General features: G+C 38.6%; 1 protein-coding gene across 3 annotated transcripts in view; it reads left to right on the top strand.

Moving 5' to 3' along the window:
• The first annotated feature begins 13,362 nt into the window (after nt 1–13,362).
• LOC147892270 (F-box protein SKIP2-like) overlaps nt 13,363–19,415 on the top strand; it is a 228,241-nt gene continuing 222,188 nt past the window's right edge. For all 3 annotated transcript variants that reach the window (XM_087388682.1, XM_087388683.1, XM_087388681.1), the window contains exon 1: nt 13,363–13,752. In XM_087388682.1, coding sequence (XP_087244808.1) covers nt 13,702–13,752 — 51 coding nt within the window. In that variant the 5' untranslated portion in view covers nt 13,363–13,701. The remainder of the gene's footprint in view (nt 13,753–19,415) is intronic.

The raw sequence follows: 19,415 nt of genomic DNA, 5'->3' as shown, positions 1-19,415 counted from the left end.
ATGTCCTTCTACTTCCTCCTTAGTGAACATCCTTAAAGACTTTTATATATGAAAAATACTTGGTTCCTATATTCTTATTTTTCCTTCTATTAAATACTGATTCATGTGCTTCTTGGTTCTCTTTATTCTCAGTTTCCAAGACACTATGATTGTTTCTATGGGTACCTCTGAAATCGATTCATGGTTTGGGACTCAATCTTTTCTTTTTAAGTTAGTATGCAATGTGTTATTATTCATATTATTATTCCTACCTCTTGGCTCATACCATACCATTGTAAAATGTCATAGCTCACCCAAGATCATCCCTACTCGTGTCCACTACTTTTGCAACCCAAACCTTCACCTTCTCATTTTCATCATCTGATGGTCAAACTACAACAAAACAATCAACTTCCATATCCACTTCCAGCATGAACTCTCTCTTTTCTTCAGATGGTCTACAAAATGGACATAGAAGTAATAGTATAAGCTCATTTCCAAAGTTTTAAGTTGGTCACAAGTTGTTACTAATATCTTGCCAAAACAAAGTGCATTCGTCCTCAACATTCTTCTTTTGAACTTTCAATTACCAATGCATTGTATTGCTACCAAGAAGGGTATTTCGCCATCATTTCCTATTTGTACTGAATAAAATATTTTAAGCCTTCTATTTCACACAAGATTTTTCAGCAGATTCTTGTATAGGAGCCCATTTTAGATGCATTTCCTTTCTTGGAATTGAAGTCAAGAGACCGTAAAAATATTCAACTTACCATATCAAGAGAATAGTATTGCCATTGCATATTGATTTTCATCATTTTTTTAAAAAGCAAAAGTAGTGTGCATTGCTATGACCTTTTAGAGCATCACCACCATTTTGTAGAAAAGGTTGCATAAATCTCATCCAATCATACATTCTTTTGAGGTTGTAGCATACTATACTTTCCTTATAGCCACTAATTTGCCTCCTACATCCCTTTATCAAGTCATCTATTGTCTCCATGTCCTTGTGTTTTAGATTAAATATTCAAAGAGAAACATAAAATGAATTGAGAGTATGAATAACATTCTTATTCTCTCACAAATTATCTACCTATATGCTCAAAATTGGTGGTAGGTGAACCTTTGCTACATGTGCTATGAATTGTCTACATACTGGATGTTATAACTTGATTGCTATTATGTGGATGTAAGGAATCAATGCATATGTCTACAAAAAACTTAAATCCATGCACTAAAAACTCTGCATACATGTATCTATACAAAGTATTTTCCTTGTAGCTTAAGTAGAGCTGCAAAAATTTGTGGCAATGTTGTTTTATCCTTATCTATACCATCCATAATAAGGCAAGATGCAAAATAGCTTGCTCCTTCCAAAATGCATATTTTTCCTTGCATGCCAAATAAGTCCATCACGATATTGTTGTATAACCCCTTTCCTCTTGACCAAATGCACTCTCAATTTGGGGGGCTGATTTTGGTTTTACTTGGATCCAGACGGGTGTCACTATGAGGTATCTAGGCTACCAGGTTGGTGTAGGCATATCTCCATCGCAACAATTTGCTCTTCTGCTTAACAATGTTAGGAGGAAGCTTCTTTTTTGGAGCTCAGCCAAACTTGACCTTGCCTCCACAGTAGTGGTGGTCAACCAAGTTTTTCTAGCCATGGCTTATCTTGTTTTTTCTTATTGGTGCCACTCTAGCCCAAAAGACCGATAAGGAATGTTATTTGGAGTGGTCTAGATAGTCTAGCATATACTAGAGCCAGGGTGGGTTGGGAGACTATGATTCTACCCAAATGGGAAAGTGGACTTCAATATAATAAATCTAGAATTACAAAGTAGAGATCTATTATGCAAGGTGGTGGTGAGAGAACTCTTGTCAGTGTAAGAACCTTGGAAGAATCTCTTTATTGGATGCATACAGTCCTATACTCCTTCCACGGGTGGAGATTGGAATGATAGCACCAAGTGGATCTTTACATTGGCCCATCTAAGAGTTTTTTCCTCTCCCCTTATGGCTACTATCCTAAAAGCTTGGGCCAACTTCAAGAGCACTCTCCTCAGGAAGAGATTGATTGGTAGCCCGTCATGTGGAATGATTGTATAATTGATAAGCTTGGTAGACCACTAGGTATCTCCTATTATATGGTAGGTAGAGATTGATCTGTATCTCGTCATGTGGAATGATTGTATAATTTTATAAGCTTGGTATCTCCTACTATATACAATGGTCCTTATGGGAGAGAGGTCTTGCTTCCTTTGTGGGTTCTTGGAGGATCTTCAAATGCCTTTTAGATGATCATAGATTCCAAGTAGTAAGTTGCCTTAGAGGGAGTGCAAGGAGGATCCACCCAATTAATGCAACCATACCATTGGATTGGGTTCTTCTTGGTGACAAATTTCACCCTAGCAACACATGGTTATCAACCTTTTCGAGATTAAGGGGCCCCCTTTAGGTCATGGGACTACAGGGATCAAACACGGACGCCTTTGTCTTTGATGTTCATTCTAGCAACATGTTTTCTAAATTGATGGGTGATATTCTTTTGCATATTGCATTTCAGCCTGTCAAGGTCATAGGTCATCTAGAACATGGATTTTTGGCATCAAGATGGTACTTAGACCCTAATCCAACTCACATTTTCTTGGGACCATGGAGACTTTGGATTTATGTAGGTGTGCCCATAAGTATTTATAGTGGGACCCTAGGGAGTGGGAATGGATCGATGCAGGGCATCCGATAGAAGGGCCTCAATACACGATTAGTAATGCCAGGAGATTCTAGCTTTAGTCTTAGAGCCTCAAAGCCCACCAAAGTTTCTCATTGGGAAACTTTATAGATTTTTGCTAATTTGTAGAAATCCTTTTGGAAGAGGCTCTCGAAATCCCTCAAGAATAGAAAAATCACTTTGTTATTTTGGCTCTCTATTTATGGAAGGATTGCGGTGAACTAGTGGAGGTCAAGGTTTGGGATAGATTCCACTTATCCTCATTGCTTTTCTGCTAATGAATCTAGACTAGTGGAGGTCAAGGTTTGAGACAGATTCCACTTATCCTCATTTATTTTCTACTAATGAATCTATTCAACGTTGCTTGTGGGATTACAGATGGTGAGGATCATTCAAAAGGGGATCATTACAGTTTTGAGCACCTTTATGTGTTCTCTTTTCTTTTTGACCTAGGGCTTGATAGCATGGCTCTCTCTTTTCGGGCCTCAAGTATTTTACGAGAGACATGTTCCCTAGAAAATGCCCCTGGATCTTTGTACAAACCTATCCATGCTTATGTGGATACTTCATGGGAGATTCTAGCGAGCATAGCAATGGAATATTTGGAGATCTAGATGTGTAGAGGCTTTAGATGGTTTCCAAGTCCATGTAGCTCACAAATTGGCTAGTATCTAGACAGACATGATACACACCTTGATAGGCATTTGGAGGGGACTATGCAAGGACCTTCATGAGCAGCATTTACTATGAGGATTGTTTTCTTGACAGAGTGGAGCAGCTCCTCTTGCTTCTTGAAAATGCCCATAGGGTTGGGGTGGCACTATTAGCCTCAACCTTGGTTATTTTCTAGCTCTTTTACTATAGTAGCTTGATTTTATTTTAGTAGCTTGATTTTATTTCGTTCTTTCATGCATCGCATGATGTACTTCTCCCTTAAGCTTTGCTCTTGAAGTTTCATTCATAGTTTAATAGAAGTATCTTTTTGCCAAAAAGAAAACTTGAGAAAGCATTGTGAAATTTCTATCCCCTATTATCATCTTTTATCACATTATTCTCTCTTTTATTCTTTAATCTCGTCTTGCTTCCAATGTCATTTTGTACTATGACGTGAGAATTATGAGGGGGAAATGCCAAAGTAGTTGCCACAAGTTCTAACTTATTTTCTTGGTCCTAATTATTCTCTCGTTGATAGGACTCTCACCTAGAGTCGGCGGCGGCGGGCTCTAGCAAGGTCATCTTCACTAAACCACAAACGAGGCATTGAACCATTGAATACTTTGTTTGGAGCTATCCATCTAGCCATAGATCCATCAAATCACCCTTGAGCACCATAAATCATAGGGAAGACATACTACCCAACTTAAGACACATGACCCAAACTCTAGATCAATATATCTTTATGTCTCATATCATGGAAGTGCCCATCCATGAGGGGTGCATCAACTTAGCTTGCCAAGTAGAACCATGCCTCTAGCAAGAACCAGTATCTCCATAATAAATTATGTCCTCCACACTAAGCCCTCTATTATAGCCACATTCCATGCCTATAAATACCACAGAGGCCCCATTTGCTTCTAGGCATCCTTCCAGTTATAACAGTCTAGTTAGGATTGCTCATCCTAACCTCCTAGCTCCACTTGATAGAGTCTCCCTTGACCCATAGGTGATTCACTACTTAGCAAGGGTTAGCTAGGGACATAACATTATTCCCTCCTTCAAGTATTTATCTCATCAAAAATATATATAGGGAAGTGAAAAACCCTCTCTCAAGTTGAATCTTTATTTGGCCTATCTTTCCATTTAGTATAATACTCAATAAAAGTCCATACTTGAGTTGTGTGTCTTTTATCTAGAACCTTTGTGGAACAAAGGTAAAATTCTCCTCAAGAGATACTAGAATTTCATCATCTCCTTATATGTCCTTTATCTACTCACATGAAAAGCCTAGATTGGAAAATTGAATGAACCTTGATGTTGGAAGGGGTTCTTGCTTATAACCTACGTCATTCATTTACCAAAGGGTATGGAAAGGACGGTAACACCTGTGGGAAATCATCAAATACTTCCCAATTCTTAAAGTCCCAAAACTTTTGGAATTCTAAGATATACCCACATGCATTCCTTACGCATCCTAGTGGTACATTTATAATTTGCTTTAAGATTTTGCTCTATCCTGGGAGCTTTAATGGAATCCTTAGCTTGTGTTAACATCTCTTGCATTTCTATTTAGCTATGTGTACTTCATCGATGGCTTGTTACACAATGATGTCATGGGGAAAATATGTTTAAGGTAGGCTATTTTGATTATGATGGGCAATTGTCCATTCAAAAATCCTTGGAAAAGCATGATGACGTCCATCCCCAATTAGAACATTTTCTCACTTTGCTTTCTCTCCTTTTTGTTCAATCTCATCCTACTCTCCCATATCATTTTGCAATATGATGTGAGTACTATGTAGAAAAAGATGCTAGAGTAGCTACCCACAAGTTAGTGCCATACTTTTGGTTAGATGTTAGCACTTAAAGATCAACAAAAATTTTAGGAAGAGACCTAAAAGGTCACCATTTTTTCCCTTCATTGATTTGCAAAGCGTTCTTGCTCTTGCTTAATGTGAATGGAGGTAGACATTGTTTTGAAAGCATTCCTCTGATGTACTTAAGGATCAAAAGTTACAGCCATTTGAACTTCATAGAGGCCAAATTTAAGCCCACTTTTTAAGACCATTTTTAATAGCACACTTAAAAAATGGTCCCAAAAAATGGGCTTGAAATTGGGCTCTTCAAAAATCCAAATGGCTATAAGTTTGGATTCTTAAGGAATTTGGAAGTGTTGTAAAAGGTAAAAATCCCCATACAAAATGTTTGTAAAAGTGCAAATCCAAAATGCTATAAAGCACATAGCCAAAATGGTCTTTGAAAAGTGGCTTGAATTTGGGCTCTCCAAAATTCAAATGACCATAACTTTTGATCCATAAGGAACATTGTAGTGCTATTAGGGCTCTTCCTAAAAAATTTGGTGAGATTTTAGGGCTAAAATCTCACCAAGATTTTTATTGAACCCTAAAATCTCACCATGAAAAGTTGACCAAAAAATATTGCTCATTTATTATCATCTATTACCATATTAAGATTAGGTGGATGCTTTTAAATCCACATTTTGTGTATTGTTACCACCACTGGAATGACATTGGCGATGACTCTATTTCTCTCATGTTCTTGAAGAGCCACTATATTGCTAGGAGGCCAAGATAGAGACCCCCTTAGCTCATACTTTGGCTGTGAGATGCCCCTTTTTCCAACATCCAAATGGCTAGATGCCATTCTAGTAGAGAAGAATACACATATAAGCAACCCTTAACTTAAAAACAATATAAACGCAAGCAAACCCAACTTAGATACATAAAAATTATAAAACCTTTTCCTTTGCCAAAAACATTAAGATAAAAACTTTAGCATTTACCAAAAATATATTTTCAAGAGTAGGAGGTGTAGATGTGGTTTTGAAGAGAAAAACTTGAAAAGAAATCTAAAAACATAAAAAATGCTGAGAAAGTAGAAGCAATAATATTGTTTTCTCTCCATATATCTTGGTTTTTGTATAAAATATTGGAACATTCACCTCTTGAAGAGTTAGAGATGTGTGACTATGTTTTTAAAATAAAAACATTGAAAAACACCTAAAAACATGAATTGTATACAGACCAGAAGCAATTAATATCTCTCTACCTTATGGTCTAATGTGTCTGAATGTGTTTGTAAAGCAAATACTTTGAAAAGGGTAAAAAACATGAAGAAATGGAAAAGGTAAGCAAACATACCTTTGTTTAGCCTTGCAAGATGAAAGAGGTGTGGGACAAAGTGTGTTGAGAGCTTGGGGTAATGGGTGAGGAAGGAGGTGTACAAATAGTGAATAAGATAGGCTGAAAATCATGGGTGATGTAGTGAGATGTAGACTTTTTCCTAAGGAAAACATCAATATAAATGTCGAAACCTTGTATTCAAAAAATCATTTAAAGAAATGGTCCAAAAAGTGTCAAAATAATTTTAATCCATATTTTTGACACTTATATCAATGTTTTGTATGCAATTTTCCAAATCATCAAAATATTACATTCCTTTTTCAATGTTTTTATCAATATTTATATTAACATTTGAAAAAACCTTGCTTGCATGTCCACTTGCATGATAAATTGAAATTCCATACTTGGTGGGACTCAAGGGAATGTCCATTTCTGGCATCCTACCAATTTTGGTGTTATTTAATACAAATGGGAAAAAACTTGTTAAAATTTATAATATATTGCAACCAATCATCCTACCAAGTTTGGTTCTTTTTAGGCATACAAACCCTCACATTTTAATAGATGGCATCATTTTTTATGCCATAGCCTACCTAGGCACTAAATTGGGGTGCATCATTGGCATGTTGGGCTACGTTGATCCAAATGGAACAAAACATAGTAATGATTTAGAATAAACTCCAACCAATAATCCTACCCATTGTGGTCCTATTTATACATACAAAGCCTCATATTTTAATAGATGGCATTGTACCTTGCCTAGGTATTGAATTGGTTACATCATTAGCACTTAGCCTACATTGACCCAAATGGAACAAAAATTGGTAATGATTTAAGAGATAAGTGAAACACAAATCTTATAGCTTTTGTTCCCATTTACACACATAATCCTTGAAATTTTAATAGATTTCATTGTTCTTTAATCAATACTCTACTTAAACTCTAAAGTGGGGTGCATCAAGGGCAATTTGATCTACATTGATGCAAATGGAACAAAACTTGGTACTAGTTTAGAAGATATTTCAAAAATGTATTCTATGAAGTTTTTTCTCTTTAGACATACAAATCCTTGCATTCTGATAGACGGCATCATTTTTTATTCATGCCCCACCTAGGCACTGAATTGGGGTGCATTATTGGCATGTTGGGATACGTTGTGAACTGAATGGAATAGAACTTGTTAAGGACTTGGAAGATATATAAACCAAGAGTAATACTAGATCTGGTACCATTTATACATAAAAATCCTCACATTTTAGTAGATATCATCAATTTTAAATCTTAGACACTAAATTGGGGGTGCATCAAGTGTAGGTTGGGTTACATTTATACAAATTAAATAAAACTTAGTAATGATTTATAATATATCTCAAGAAATCATCCTCTTTTTTTTTGTACCATTTAGACATACAAAGCCTCACATTTTAACAAATGGCATTGTTTTTTATTCCATACCTTGCCTAGGCACTAAATTGGGGTGTGTTGTTGACATGTTGGGCAACATTGATCCAAATGAAGCAAAACTTATTAAGGATCTATAATATATTTCATCCAATAATACTACCAAATTTGGTCCCATTTTCCTATATGGCATCGTTTTTTGATCCATATCCCACCTAACGAAAAAATATGCATCGATGTGCTTTAAGCATATCATTATATGTCCAATGAGTATGATACCTAGTAGAGGCCTCAATTGTTAGTAAGTTACATGTTATTTCAAATTTTTATGTGAATATAACATCATTTTCATGGTTGGGCATGCTCATTTCCTTGTTTTTACCAAGTAGCATGCACGGGTATTAAAAAATATGCATAGGTGCGCTTTTAGCATATGTGTGTGTGTGTTTGATGGTTATGATACTTTGCACAAGTCTTAACGTGAGTAAAATCCATCAGCTCATAAAGTTTTATTTGTATCAAATATCATTTTATTGGTTTGGCATGCACATTTCCTTGTCTTTTATGTGCATCATGCATGAGTGTTAAAAAACATGCATCAGTATGCTCCTAGCATATGTTTGTGTATCCAATGGGTATGATACTTTTAATAGGCCTTAGTTTGATAAATATCCGTGTTCTGAAAAGTTTTGATATAGACCTGACATTAATTTCATGGTTGGGTGTGCATTTCTACCATGCATCATGCATGACTGTTAAAAGATGTGCATCGATGTGCTTCTAGCATTTGTGTGTGTGTTCGATGGGTATGATAATTTTCACAGGCCTTAATGTACGTAATACCAATCCACTTACTAAGTTTTATGTGTATCATATATCATTTCCATGGATGTGCATACATACTTGTTCTTTACCATGCATCATGCATGAGCATTTAAAAATAAGCATTGGTGTGCTTCTAGCATATGTCTGTGGATCCAATGAGTTTGATACTTTTCATAGTTACAAATTTTTGTGTGTATTGGATATTATTTTAATTTATGTTCATGCATATTTCCTTGTTTTCTACCATGCCACATGCATGAGTGTTAAAAAATATGCATCGATGTATTTCTAGTATAGGTGTGTGTTTGATGGGTATGATACATTGCATAAGCCTTAAATGTGAGTAAGATACATGCACTCACAAAGTTTGATGTGGATCAAATATCATTTTCATGGTTGGAAAATGTATTGTACTTGTTTTTTGTAATGCATCATGCATGAGTGTTAAAAAATATGCATCGGTGTGCTTCTAGTATATGTGTGTCTGTCCAATGTGTATGATACTTTGCATAGGCCTTAATGCAAGTAGATTTGCTCATAAATATTTTACAAGTCTAGATACCTTAAACATCGATATTTACAACTCTTATAAGAATGAGTTTTTCAATTATATATTTTTCAATGCTATCATAGTTTCCAATATAATTTTTAATGCCCTTTTGACATTCCATTGATGCTTTTATATGGATACCTTGTGAAATTTTGTATTTTTATGTTTAGGGTATTTTTTGGATCAACTATTTGTACTTTTTTTGCCCTTGAATGATGCATGGGTGCTTGTATTTACAAAATTATAGTGATTGCTTTATGATTGATTTGTCTATATCTTTTTACCACCATATTTTGTGTTTGAGTTGCAAACATACAGTCACTAATTTTACTCATGTGATTTTATAGATGACCTCAAGTTCATTGGATTTTGACAAGTGAGCACGCACGGGAGCCCTATACCTTCATGAAAGGATACCTTGTGATTGTGCACGATACAAAGGTGCGATAGTTAGATTATGCACTATAAGCATGACACATACTCAAGATTATGGTCGCTTCCAACCTCCACCTTTTAGGAGATACAAAAGGGTTTTCCATGCTCCTTTTTCTTTAATGTTTTTTGGTTGCATAAATTTAGTTGTTTTTTGACCCACCACCTCTCATCATAGGGAGAGGAGATAGTTTGAGGCGCTAGGTCATGATCATGCTATGCAATATCGAGGCAATATCATCCCCATGAATCCTAGCTACCAAAAATAAAAGGCATATTCTAAGGGATGAGCATTCCGCCAAAAGGAGACAATACCCCTTGCATGGATGCAATGAACAAGATCATGCATTGAATGAAGAAGGCACCGATGATGTGGTCATGCAAGATTTGATTCATACTAACTTTGACCCACCTTTTGTCAAGGCATATAAAGAAAATCCACATGAGGATAAGCCAATAGTTGATGAGGCAAATGTTTCCATGACTCTTGAGGATGAGAGATTACGAGCAAAAGCAACCACAATGTTCTATGAAGGGACAAGCCAATTTCATCTTGTAACCACTATATTGATTCTAAATTTGCAAGATGAGAGGCACCTCCCCACCTCCCGTACTTCCTCCCTTATCCTCTCCATCCAGGCATTACTTGCAAATCGTGAAGGATTGTTTATCTCTCTTGCCGCCTATAATGGAGACGGAGATTTTGAGGGAGTACAAGAGTTAGTTTGCGAGGAGTCTATCGTCAAGTCCTTTGGTGTTTCTTTGCTCTCAATAACAACTTTAAGTCAAGTTTTCTCCCTTTGGTGGTGCCCCCCTTTCTTTAGATTGTTGGGTATGCTTTTTTAAGTTTCCGTTGGCCACATCTTGTTTGTGTCATGCAGCTCATAGGTTCAACATGGAGCGTGGTATATGTTGTTTGATCCCTCAATGTGTTTTGGCGCATGTTGGAGGATTGGCCCTCAAATGTGGCTTTTCTCTCGTCTTGGTGGAGACAAATAATCCCACCTTTGGTTCAATGTCATGCTAGTGTTGCTAGTTTCTTTGTAAAGCTACTTATCTATAGCTTTGGTGAATTATTTTCAGGAGCGAGACTTGACAAAATTTTGTTGCATTTTGTAGTGCTTTTGAGAGGTTAGGGATGGAGTTTACCTCACCCCCTTTGTTATTTTTGTGTATGTTTGGGATTGAGATAGCTTTCACCCTCTGTTATGATGATCATCCTTTGTTTTTTTAGATAGAATATGTTACATTTTTTATAAAATTTGCAAGCAAGCTATGGATGGTCAGACACAAGTGTGACTGCCCTCTTTCAATTAATTTTTTGTCATATTTGGTTTGCTTGGGTAGTTGAGGACCAAGCCTTCTTTTAAGTGTTCCTATCAAATTTGCTTTGTAGGCTACTTCATACATTGCTTCCAAAATGGAATACCATTTCATCATTGAGAAACAAGGCAAATAAAATTTTAAATAGGGAAGACAAAAAAGGTTCCTAACATGCATAAAACATATGTTTCTATTTGCATCATTGACTCAACTTATGGAATGGCATGCCCAAAATTATTCCATGGATGGAACATTAACGGTGCCAATGGTTGGAAAGGCATGGAGACATGTAGATAAATGGTGGTCAAAATGAAAGGAGAGTCTCTTCATCCATGGCTTGGATTGGCAAGGGATGGTGTGAATCCCTTAGGTCACTTGACACTAATCCACATCCTGGTCTACTTGGCTAATGATAGTATTAAAGTTAAAATATTCCTCCATGGCTCACTCTATAGAGGAGGTCAATATTTGGCACCAATTTCCACAAGGAAGCATAAGGTGAAGCACATGGATGTGTATCTAGCTCATTTAATGGAGAAGTTGAAAATTTTATGGAATGGATTTCATATCTAGAATATCTCATGGCCAATAAACCAACAAAATCTTCAACGAAAAGGAATTCTAGTGTGGATTATGCACGATTATCCTGGCTTGCATGATTGCTCAATTTTATATTGCAACACAACATTAATTGGTTCTTAAACTCATGGATCATAGATTTTGTACAATGACTCATGTTTTTCATTTTCACCACTCACTATCTCAAGATATTTTGCTTGCCCTTTGTGCGAAGATAGTTTGCATAGTCACTACTCTAAAAAGCTAGGCACGATTGTGTATAAAAACCATAGGAGATTTTTTCCCATGGATCACCCATGCCATGTGCATACAAAAATTGGTGGGAAATTGGTAGTAACAAGGAGTCTAATATTCCTCTAGTCATGAAACTTGGGGAATGGTTGTGACTTTGATGGATCTTCTCATCCCAACACAAGCCTTTAGTAAGGCCACAAAGGTATACCCACTAGGATGTACACAATCCTCTTGCATTTTCTGGTGCAATACGAAGGCATGCTATAACTCCCCACATTCAATATAACTTGTGATGAGGGAAGTCAGGATTATTCATTCCGATCAACCAACTTATATCTCCATCCAGAATGGGCTTACTCTCCATATTTTATAGTTTTCCTTATTGGAAGAATTTGAAAGTCACGTATCTTTTAGATCCAATGTGTATATTTTAGAATATGGCTAAAAGTCTATGGAGGCATAAATTGGTGTAGAGACATGTTAGAAACCCATGAAGACTTGAAGAAGATGGGCATAAAGAGGAGCTTGTGGCCATCAACAACAAATGGGAAGATGATGTTACCGAAGGCAACATGGGTGATTACGAAATTAGAGAAGAAATATGGAAAAAGTGTTACCTCTGGTATTAAAACCCAAAGAGTGTATATGCATTCATTGAAGGGGTCATTTACTACTCTAGAGATTCACTATATGTAAATCCTTTATATCACGTGCGTTCAATGCTTAATTTAAAAACCCTTATCTATGAAATTTTCATCAATAAAACACACCCTTTTTCTATTCAATATATGAATACCCACTTCAAATGGTACCATTTTGTATGTAAAAGATGTGCAAAAAAAGGTTCTAAAGATCCCTTCTATTGAATCCACGTGCTACACTTACATATTTACAAGTGGCCCCCACAAGCTTTACTACACAAGGGAAACTTAGCAATTTCAAGTCACATGATTGGCGCAAGCTATTGCATCTTTGTATATACATATGTAGAAATATAATATGCATGCACATACAATACTTATATGCATATCATGTATGTCTACATGGGTATATATGCATGAAGTATGTGTGCATATATACATTACCTACATTCATACATGAATTATTGTTGTGTGCATACTAGCTTGAATGTATGTGCATCTAATCAAATATGTCCACATATATACATTGCCTAGATTCGTAAATGCTTACAAATCCTGAATAGTAAGATGTAGTTATTATGTATGTAGTAGTGTGAAAACATGTGTGATGAGACAAGACTAGGGTGGAGAGAGAGGGAGGACTTTCAACATCATAACCCAAAGCCAGTGGAGCACACATGATCCACATGGTAGCTCACATGTGAGCACAACACAGATTGAATTGAGGGTCTCTAATTGCAAGCTTGAGGCACATATCCATGCACCAACTCTGAGTGAGTGAGAGAGAGAGAGAGAGAGAGAGAGAGAGAGAGAGAGGGGAACACACACCTCACAAGAGAGCTCGAAAAGCTGGTCATTTGATTTGAAATTTTTATTGAAATTAAAGATCCCAGCGGAGTGTTATGCTACGGGGTGTGATTTAAGTTGCATCTAAAAAATGCAATGTATTCAAAGATGTGGAAGCTGAGCGTTCCATGCAAGAAAGGAAATAGAGGACATGGAAGCTAGTTATGGTTTCTGAGAAGCCACTTCACGACGATCTTCGTCCCAACGCAATTTCACTCCGCAAACACATTTTCGGAAAGCTCGAAAACGACAGGAAATTTGTAACAGAGCTTTTACGAAGGGGCAACATCCCGATGACCAATCTTCAGCAATAACACGCAACGGGAAATTTAGCTGCAAGCTGAGTAGCCTCTGACCACGATGAGGGACGATCCACCACATCCTGTTTCTCTTATCTCTCTTCCCAGCGAGGTACGCACCAAGTATCTTTAGGAGGAGCATTGGACCTATTCAGCTTGATTCGTGAATTAACGACTGTTATGCAGCTTCATCCATGCAATATGCTTTGTCCTGTACTAGTAGACTTCCAAACATTTTGTAATGTAATTCACTCAAGCCTGAAGCCTTTCTAACCAACGTGTGTCAAACTAGTCTGTTAGTGGTCGTAGTTGCAACGTAAGCAGGAACACTTCGCGAAGGATCAGGAAGTAGTTTGCATAATCATGTTGCTAGCAATTTACCAAATGTCTTTGCTGAACTAACGTGTGTTTCGCGCTTCATGTTTGACACGACGAAAGATTATCAAAACGGGACAATGAAGACGTAGAACCCTTCTGAGAATAGTACAAACAATACACATCTAGAAAAAGGGCTCAAGTGCCTCATTGGGTATTGATTATACCCATTTTATACAGTTGTCGGATTCAGTGGGGAAAATCACATGCTGGAAAGTAAGCTATGTACAACAAGGTGGATATACCACAAAGAGGGTCCAAACTTCTCACAGGGGTCCAATGGAGCACAGTCCTTTTCTAAAGCAGAAAACAATTTAATAGGGCAGCCCCGATAGACATAACAATAAAGGCTAGAGGCATATATGAAATTCATTGACCGACATCACACAACCCCAAGCCACCCTTTGAAATGTTGAGGAAATGTTGACACCAAGAAATTGCATTTTCCATATTAGGTAGTCTAAAGACGGGTGGTTCAAGGGAACCCTATGCTTTTACATTCGCTTAGTTATTTGTATTCTTTGTCCTTCCTATTAAATTTGAATCTCCATTTGTCAGTACAATTTTATGTTTGTCCTTTATATATTTTTTAAATCTGATTGTGCAAGAACAGTATGGAAGCCAGCAAGGCATAAGCTTCTCTCATCTGAGATGCTAGAACTTCTTTTAGGGGTGCAAGGCGGGGGAGAGAGAGTGTTAAGTGTGTTTTTAAAACGACAAAAATCTGAATTTGTAAGATTGGGCATATTCTAGTCTTAGGCTTAGTGCACACACACAAAAGAATGCGCAGTTGTTCCAGAACGTCGTTTGGCTCACACGCAAAAATACTCAAGGAGCGTCAAGCATTTAATGAAGGAGTACAAGACATCTTTGAGTATTTACAGGGAGCTGTGCAGGGAGAGCTGTGCATCTTTGCTTGGCTTGCCATCGAGATCTGATGCATTGAAGAACAGCTCAGCCCAACAGCAGTGCCACATGCCAGATTTTGATTGGCTTGGAGAAAATGGGTTTTGCAACCTTCAAAATGGAGGTGCCATTCTTGACACCAAAGGCGCTTCACTTTTGCCTCGAAAACAGTGCCAACTTGGAAAATGCTCCACCAGCCTCCCATAAATGGCCTTGTGGGCACTGACCCTTACAAACGTATATTTTTCTATCACCTTAGCGAACATGCAAATTCTTTGAAATTTTGCCCAAGTGGTGATCAGCTGTTCAACTTTATCGAAATATCTTACACGGGGCCGAAGCCAAAAGCTAAAAATTCTCAATAGTGTGTTTTTAGAACAATAAAAATCTGAAATTGTACGATTGGATATATTTGAGTCTTACAAAGGTATATTTTTTGATCACCGTAGCAGACATGCAAATTCTTTGAATTTTCGTCCAAGTGGTGATTAGCTGTTCAACATTATCGCAATATCTTACCTGGCTGCAAAAGCCCCAATAGCTAAAAATTCTCAATAGTGTGTTTTCAGAACAACAAAAATCTGAATTTGTATGGTAGTCTTACACCCCGTGCTCACGAGAAAGAGAATCGGATAGGTTTTGGGAAAGCCAAGCGAGTTATATATAAGAAACAAGGGATTGCACACAAGAAAGTTTGAATGTGCAAAGTTCTCAAATGCCTTAGCGTATTGCTCATGTTTGGCCTAGAAGTGACAGATGATGAAAGCCACATGTTTCTTATTTGGACTGTTGTTGGAACTTAGTGAAGGCCTCACCCCTACATGATAGGACAATACAGGCTAGAAGGGTCCCATATGACAAAGGAGCACATGGAGGTCATAAGTGAAGAGCGGCAACAACTAGTAAACCATCCTAAGCGCCCCCTGAAACCATATTTCCTACTGTAAACCACCTTGACTCTAGCCCCACCCACTGCACCATTTTACAAAAAGCAGAGTGCTTCATCAAGTATTGCTTGCAAGTTTCATAGCAAGACAAGATAGGAAGGACTTGCATAAGATAGACATCATCTCTGACCTTCGGCATACTTTTTCCTAAAAGAGAATAGGCATTTGAAATCTACACAAAATGGGGGCATGGATGAAGTTTGTGTAATAGTAGTCTCTACTATACATGGTGGAGCTGATCATTTGTAACCTTGGTGGTGTCCACCATGGAGGTTAGGCTGTTTTAAACATTTTTTACACCAGAATTTCGCACTTTAAAAGAACACAAATCTGAATATGTATGCTTGGATATATTCTAGTCTTACAAAGGTATATATTTGTTTACTTTTCATCTTGAGTACCTCCTGACTCGTCTGTCCTATTTTCATTAAATTTCTCCTCCTGAAGCAGTACTGTAATCGAATGCACATGATTAAGTTGGGGTTTTACACGAGTGGTGCAGGAAGTAGGCAGCACCATCTAGGTCCATTGCTTCAGAAATCTGAACTCTGGAATGCAAAATCTTGCTTCCTTTTTAATGTGTATTTGGTCTCTCTATATACAAAACAAAGTTCTCGATCCTTGAAATGGATACTAACGTGATGCGATTTTCTGAAACAAGAGTGGTCCTAACTTGGGATAACTTCAGCTAACTTAGCTTGTGTCACGTGGCAATCTGTGGGCACCATCCCATAAATAAAGATGTAAAATAGCCTGCCGTAATCCTATAAAAGGCATGGCTCTCTTATTTGTACTCAGCTTCTAATGAATACACTGAAACTCTGCCGATTCTCACAAACAGGAGCTCTAGCTCTAGCTGAATCTAATAAGGAATTATACTCTTTCCTGTCCTTGTGTAAGTCCAGCCCCTGACTTACTCACTCTCCCTCATTTCTAAAGGTTTTTTAATGTCATTTCCATGGCACTTCCTTACACACCCAAGCAATGCAATTCCTAGTCTTACACCTAGCCTATTTTCTGTTCTAAGTTTCAGATCAAAAGAATATGATTTACCTCACAAAAACCCTAGAAAGTGCTCTGATACCACAGAAACAAGACTGCTCCTAACTAGGGATAACTTCAGCTAACTTAGCTTGAAAGGAGAGTCTTAGGCTAGCCTAGCATGTCTAGAATTGTAATGATTATCTTAGAATAGAAAATAGGCTAGGATTACATCATGTAAGAATAGGAATTGCATTGCTTGGGTGTGCAGGAAGTACCGTGGAAAGGACATAAAAGTACTTTTAGAAATGAGGGAGAGCGAGTAAGTCAGGGGCTGGACTTACCCAGGAACCTTTGGGGGGCTGCACAGGGACGTGAAAGAGGTTAATTCCTTATTAGATTCAGCTAGAGCTAGAGCTAGAGCTTTTGCTTGTGAGAATCCAATTTGGTAGCGTTTCAGTGTATTCATTAGAAGCTGAGTACAAATGAGAGAGCCATGCCTTTTATAGGATTAGGGCAGGATGTTTTACAACTTTACGGGGCCAACAGTTGCCACGTGGCATTATTCAAGCCTAGAGTTCTTACAAAATACAAAGCCAACTTAAAAGCTACTAACTAACCCCCTTGTTACATTTTCTTGCTTCACTACACACTGTCCTCAGTTGGATTCATGGATGTCTTTAAATACATGTGTTGTGAACCTCATCTAAAGGGTACATGCAGTGTTAGAAAATGAAATCACTAGAGGGTATCCCGCAGTGGAAGACTGATAGATAGCCCAGGAATTCCATGCGGAAGTGTTTCACTATGGAATCAAGCTTCATCAACATGTGTGTACTTCACAACCATTCATGTGTGTGCAGGCTAGCAAATAGACTGTGCTCAAAGACAAATATAGAAGCAACACTTGTATATTTCCGTCAGTCCACAAACTGGACAAGATACAATACCACAAGGTTCTCCTACTATATGTGTGGCACCTCTAGATCTTTGAGCCCGCGTGCTCCACTGAGCATGTGTAGACTCTCTGTCAAAAGGATCTCTTCCACCTTGCTGTCCGGAAACTCTGCCTAGGTGGGCAGCTCCTTGAGATAAGTCTGCACCCTCTGTAGGTCACCTTCACATCCTGTATATAGGCCCAAGGATGGTCCTCCTGCTGCTCCTTCCTGCTTTTGGATTGCTGCTCCAAGGGATTGTTATGTGGCCCAAATGGCCTCCTTTTATAGGGCTCAATGCCCAGCCAAATTGGCCGACTTTGTCTACCTTAAAACCGACCCAAATAGCGTCCAAACTGACTCAGCCCTTGCAGCCTTTAAATACCCCTCTCGGGCCCTACCTGGCCACATGGCTGGCTGCCACTGGCCTAGGTAGGCCTACCCATAATCATGCCTCATCTTCATGCCCCTAGGGTCCTCCAAGGCTTGCTGACCTGTGCATTTCTGTCCTCTCCATGTGTGGACAGCATCTGGATGTTCCTTTGCCAGATCCGCCCTCCATGGTGGGTCTCCCTTGCCAGGTACATGTTCTTTCTCTCTGCTGCCCACATGACAGCTCATGTGCTGCCCATGTGGCAACCCCATGCCTATTACTACTCTATGGTCCACCCCCCCGATGCACTCCTCATATGGGGGCTCACAAGTGGGAGGTGACCAGTCCTATTCCAACACCCCCTCTCACCAACCCACATTGGCCCGATCCCAATCCGTCGATGAAGATGCTCCAGTAGCTCCCGTATTGTAGCCCTTTGGAACACTTCGGCGTTGTCATAGTCTTCTCTTGGCTTTTCAACCCATGGTTCCTACTTTGCCAGGTCTGGTTCCGCTTTCACACACCATCTTTGGCAGCATTTGGTGGCACCACCACCTTCAGTCACGAACTCGCCTCTGAACTCGAGCTCTCTAGGTACCAGTATCCTCTGGCAGTCCCCCTCATGATAGGTGAACATTCTGAAGTCCTCCAGGCACCAAGCTCTTAGGGTTAGTCCTCCAGGCACCAAGCTCTGAAGTCCTCCAGGCACCAAGCTCCCAACTGTGGTTCTATATTGTTGTCCCCCTCTAAGTCACAACCACTATCTGACTTTGAGTCCTAAGGTCCTGTCGAAGAATCACCCTCTGCTTCAGTAACAGCAGCCAAGCACCTAGATGACTCAGGCACTCGTCACCGTCCATCACCTTCACAAAGGATCCTGACTCCTCTTCTGACCAATCCTCAATGTCTGACATTCTGATAGTAACACCAGGGTCTATGTACCTAATCTCAGCAGCACTCGGAGTTGCCACTAAGAAAAGTTATCCTACCGCCACTTGAGCTGACTCCTCTGACTTTGAGCTGGCACCCCTCTTCTTCTAATCAACCTTCTTCTTTTTGCTCACAAAATGTCTTGGCTCATCGCAGTAGAAGCAATTCCTCTCTTTCTTTCTCTTCTTCTTGTTGTCTTCATCTGAAGAGTCCGCTCCATCATCAGATTTGGCTTGCCTTTACCAGGCTTACCCTTGCGCTTGCCTTGTAGGCCATCCATAGATGCCACTTATACCTTGGTATGTGCCTTGTAGGCCTAGCTATAGTC

This window comes from Dipteris shenzhenensis, chromosome 17 (genome assembly GCF_047967505.1).
Source record: "Dipteris shenzhenensis isolate YYH24624 ecotype China chromosome 17, Dip_SZ_1.0, whole genome shotgun sequence".
Taxonomy (NCBI): domain Eukaryota; kingdom Viridiplantae; phylum Streptophyta; class Polypodiopsida; order Gleicheniales; family Dipteridaceae; genus Dipteris; species Dipteris shenzhenensis.
Note: the sequence above shows the minus strand (reverse complement) of the source record. Positions and strands in the feature narration are given on the sequence as shown.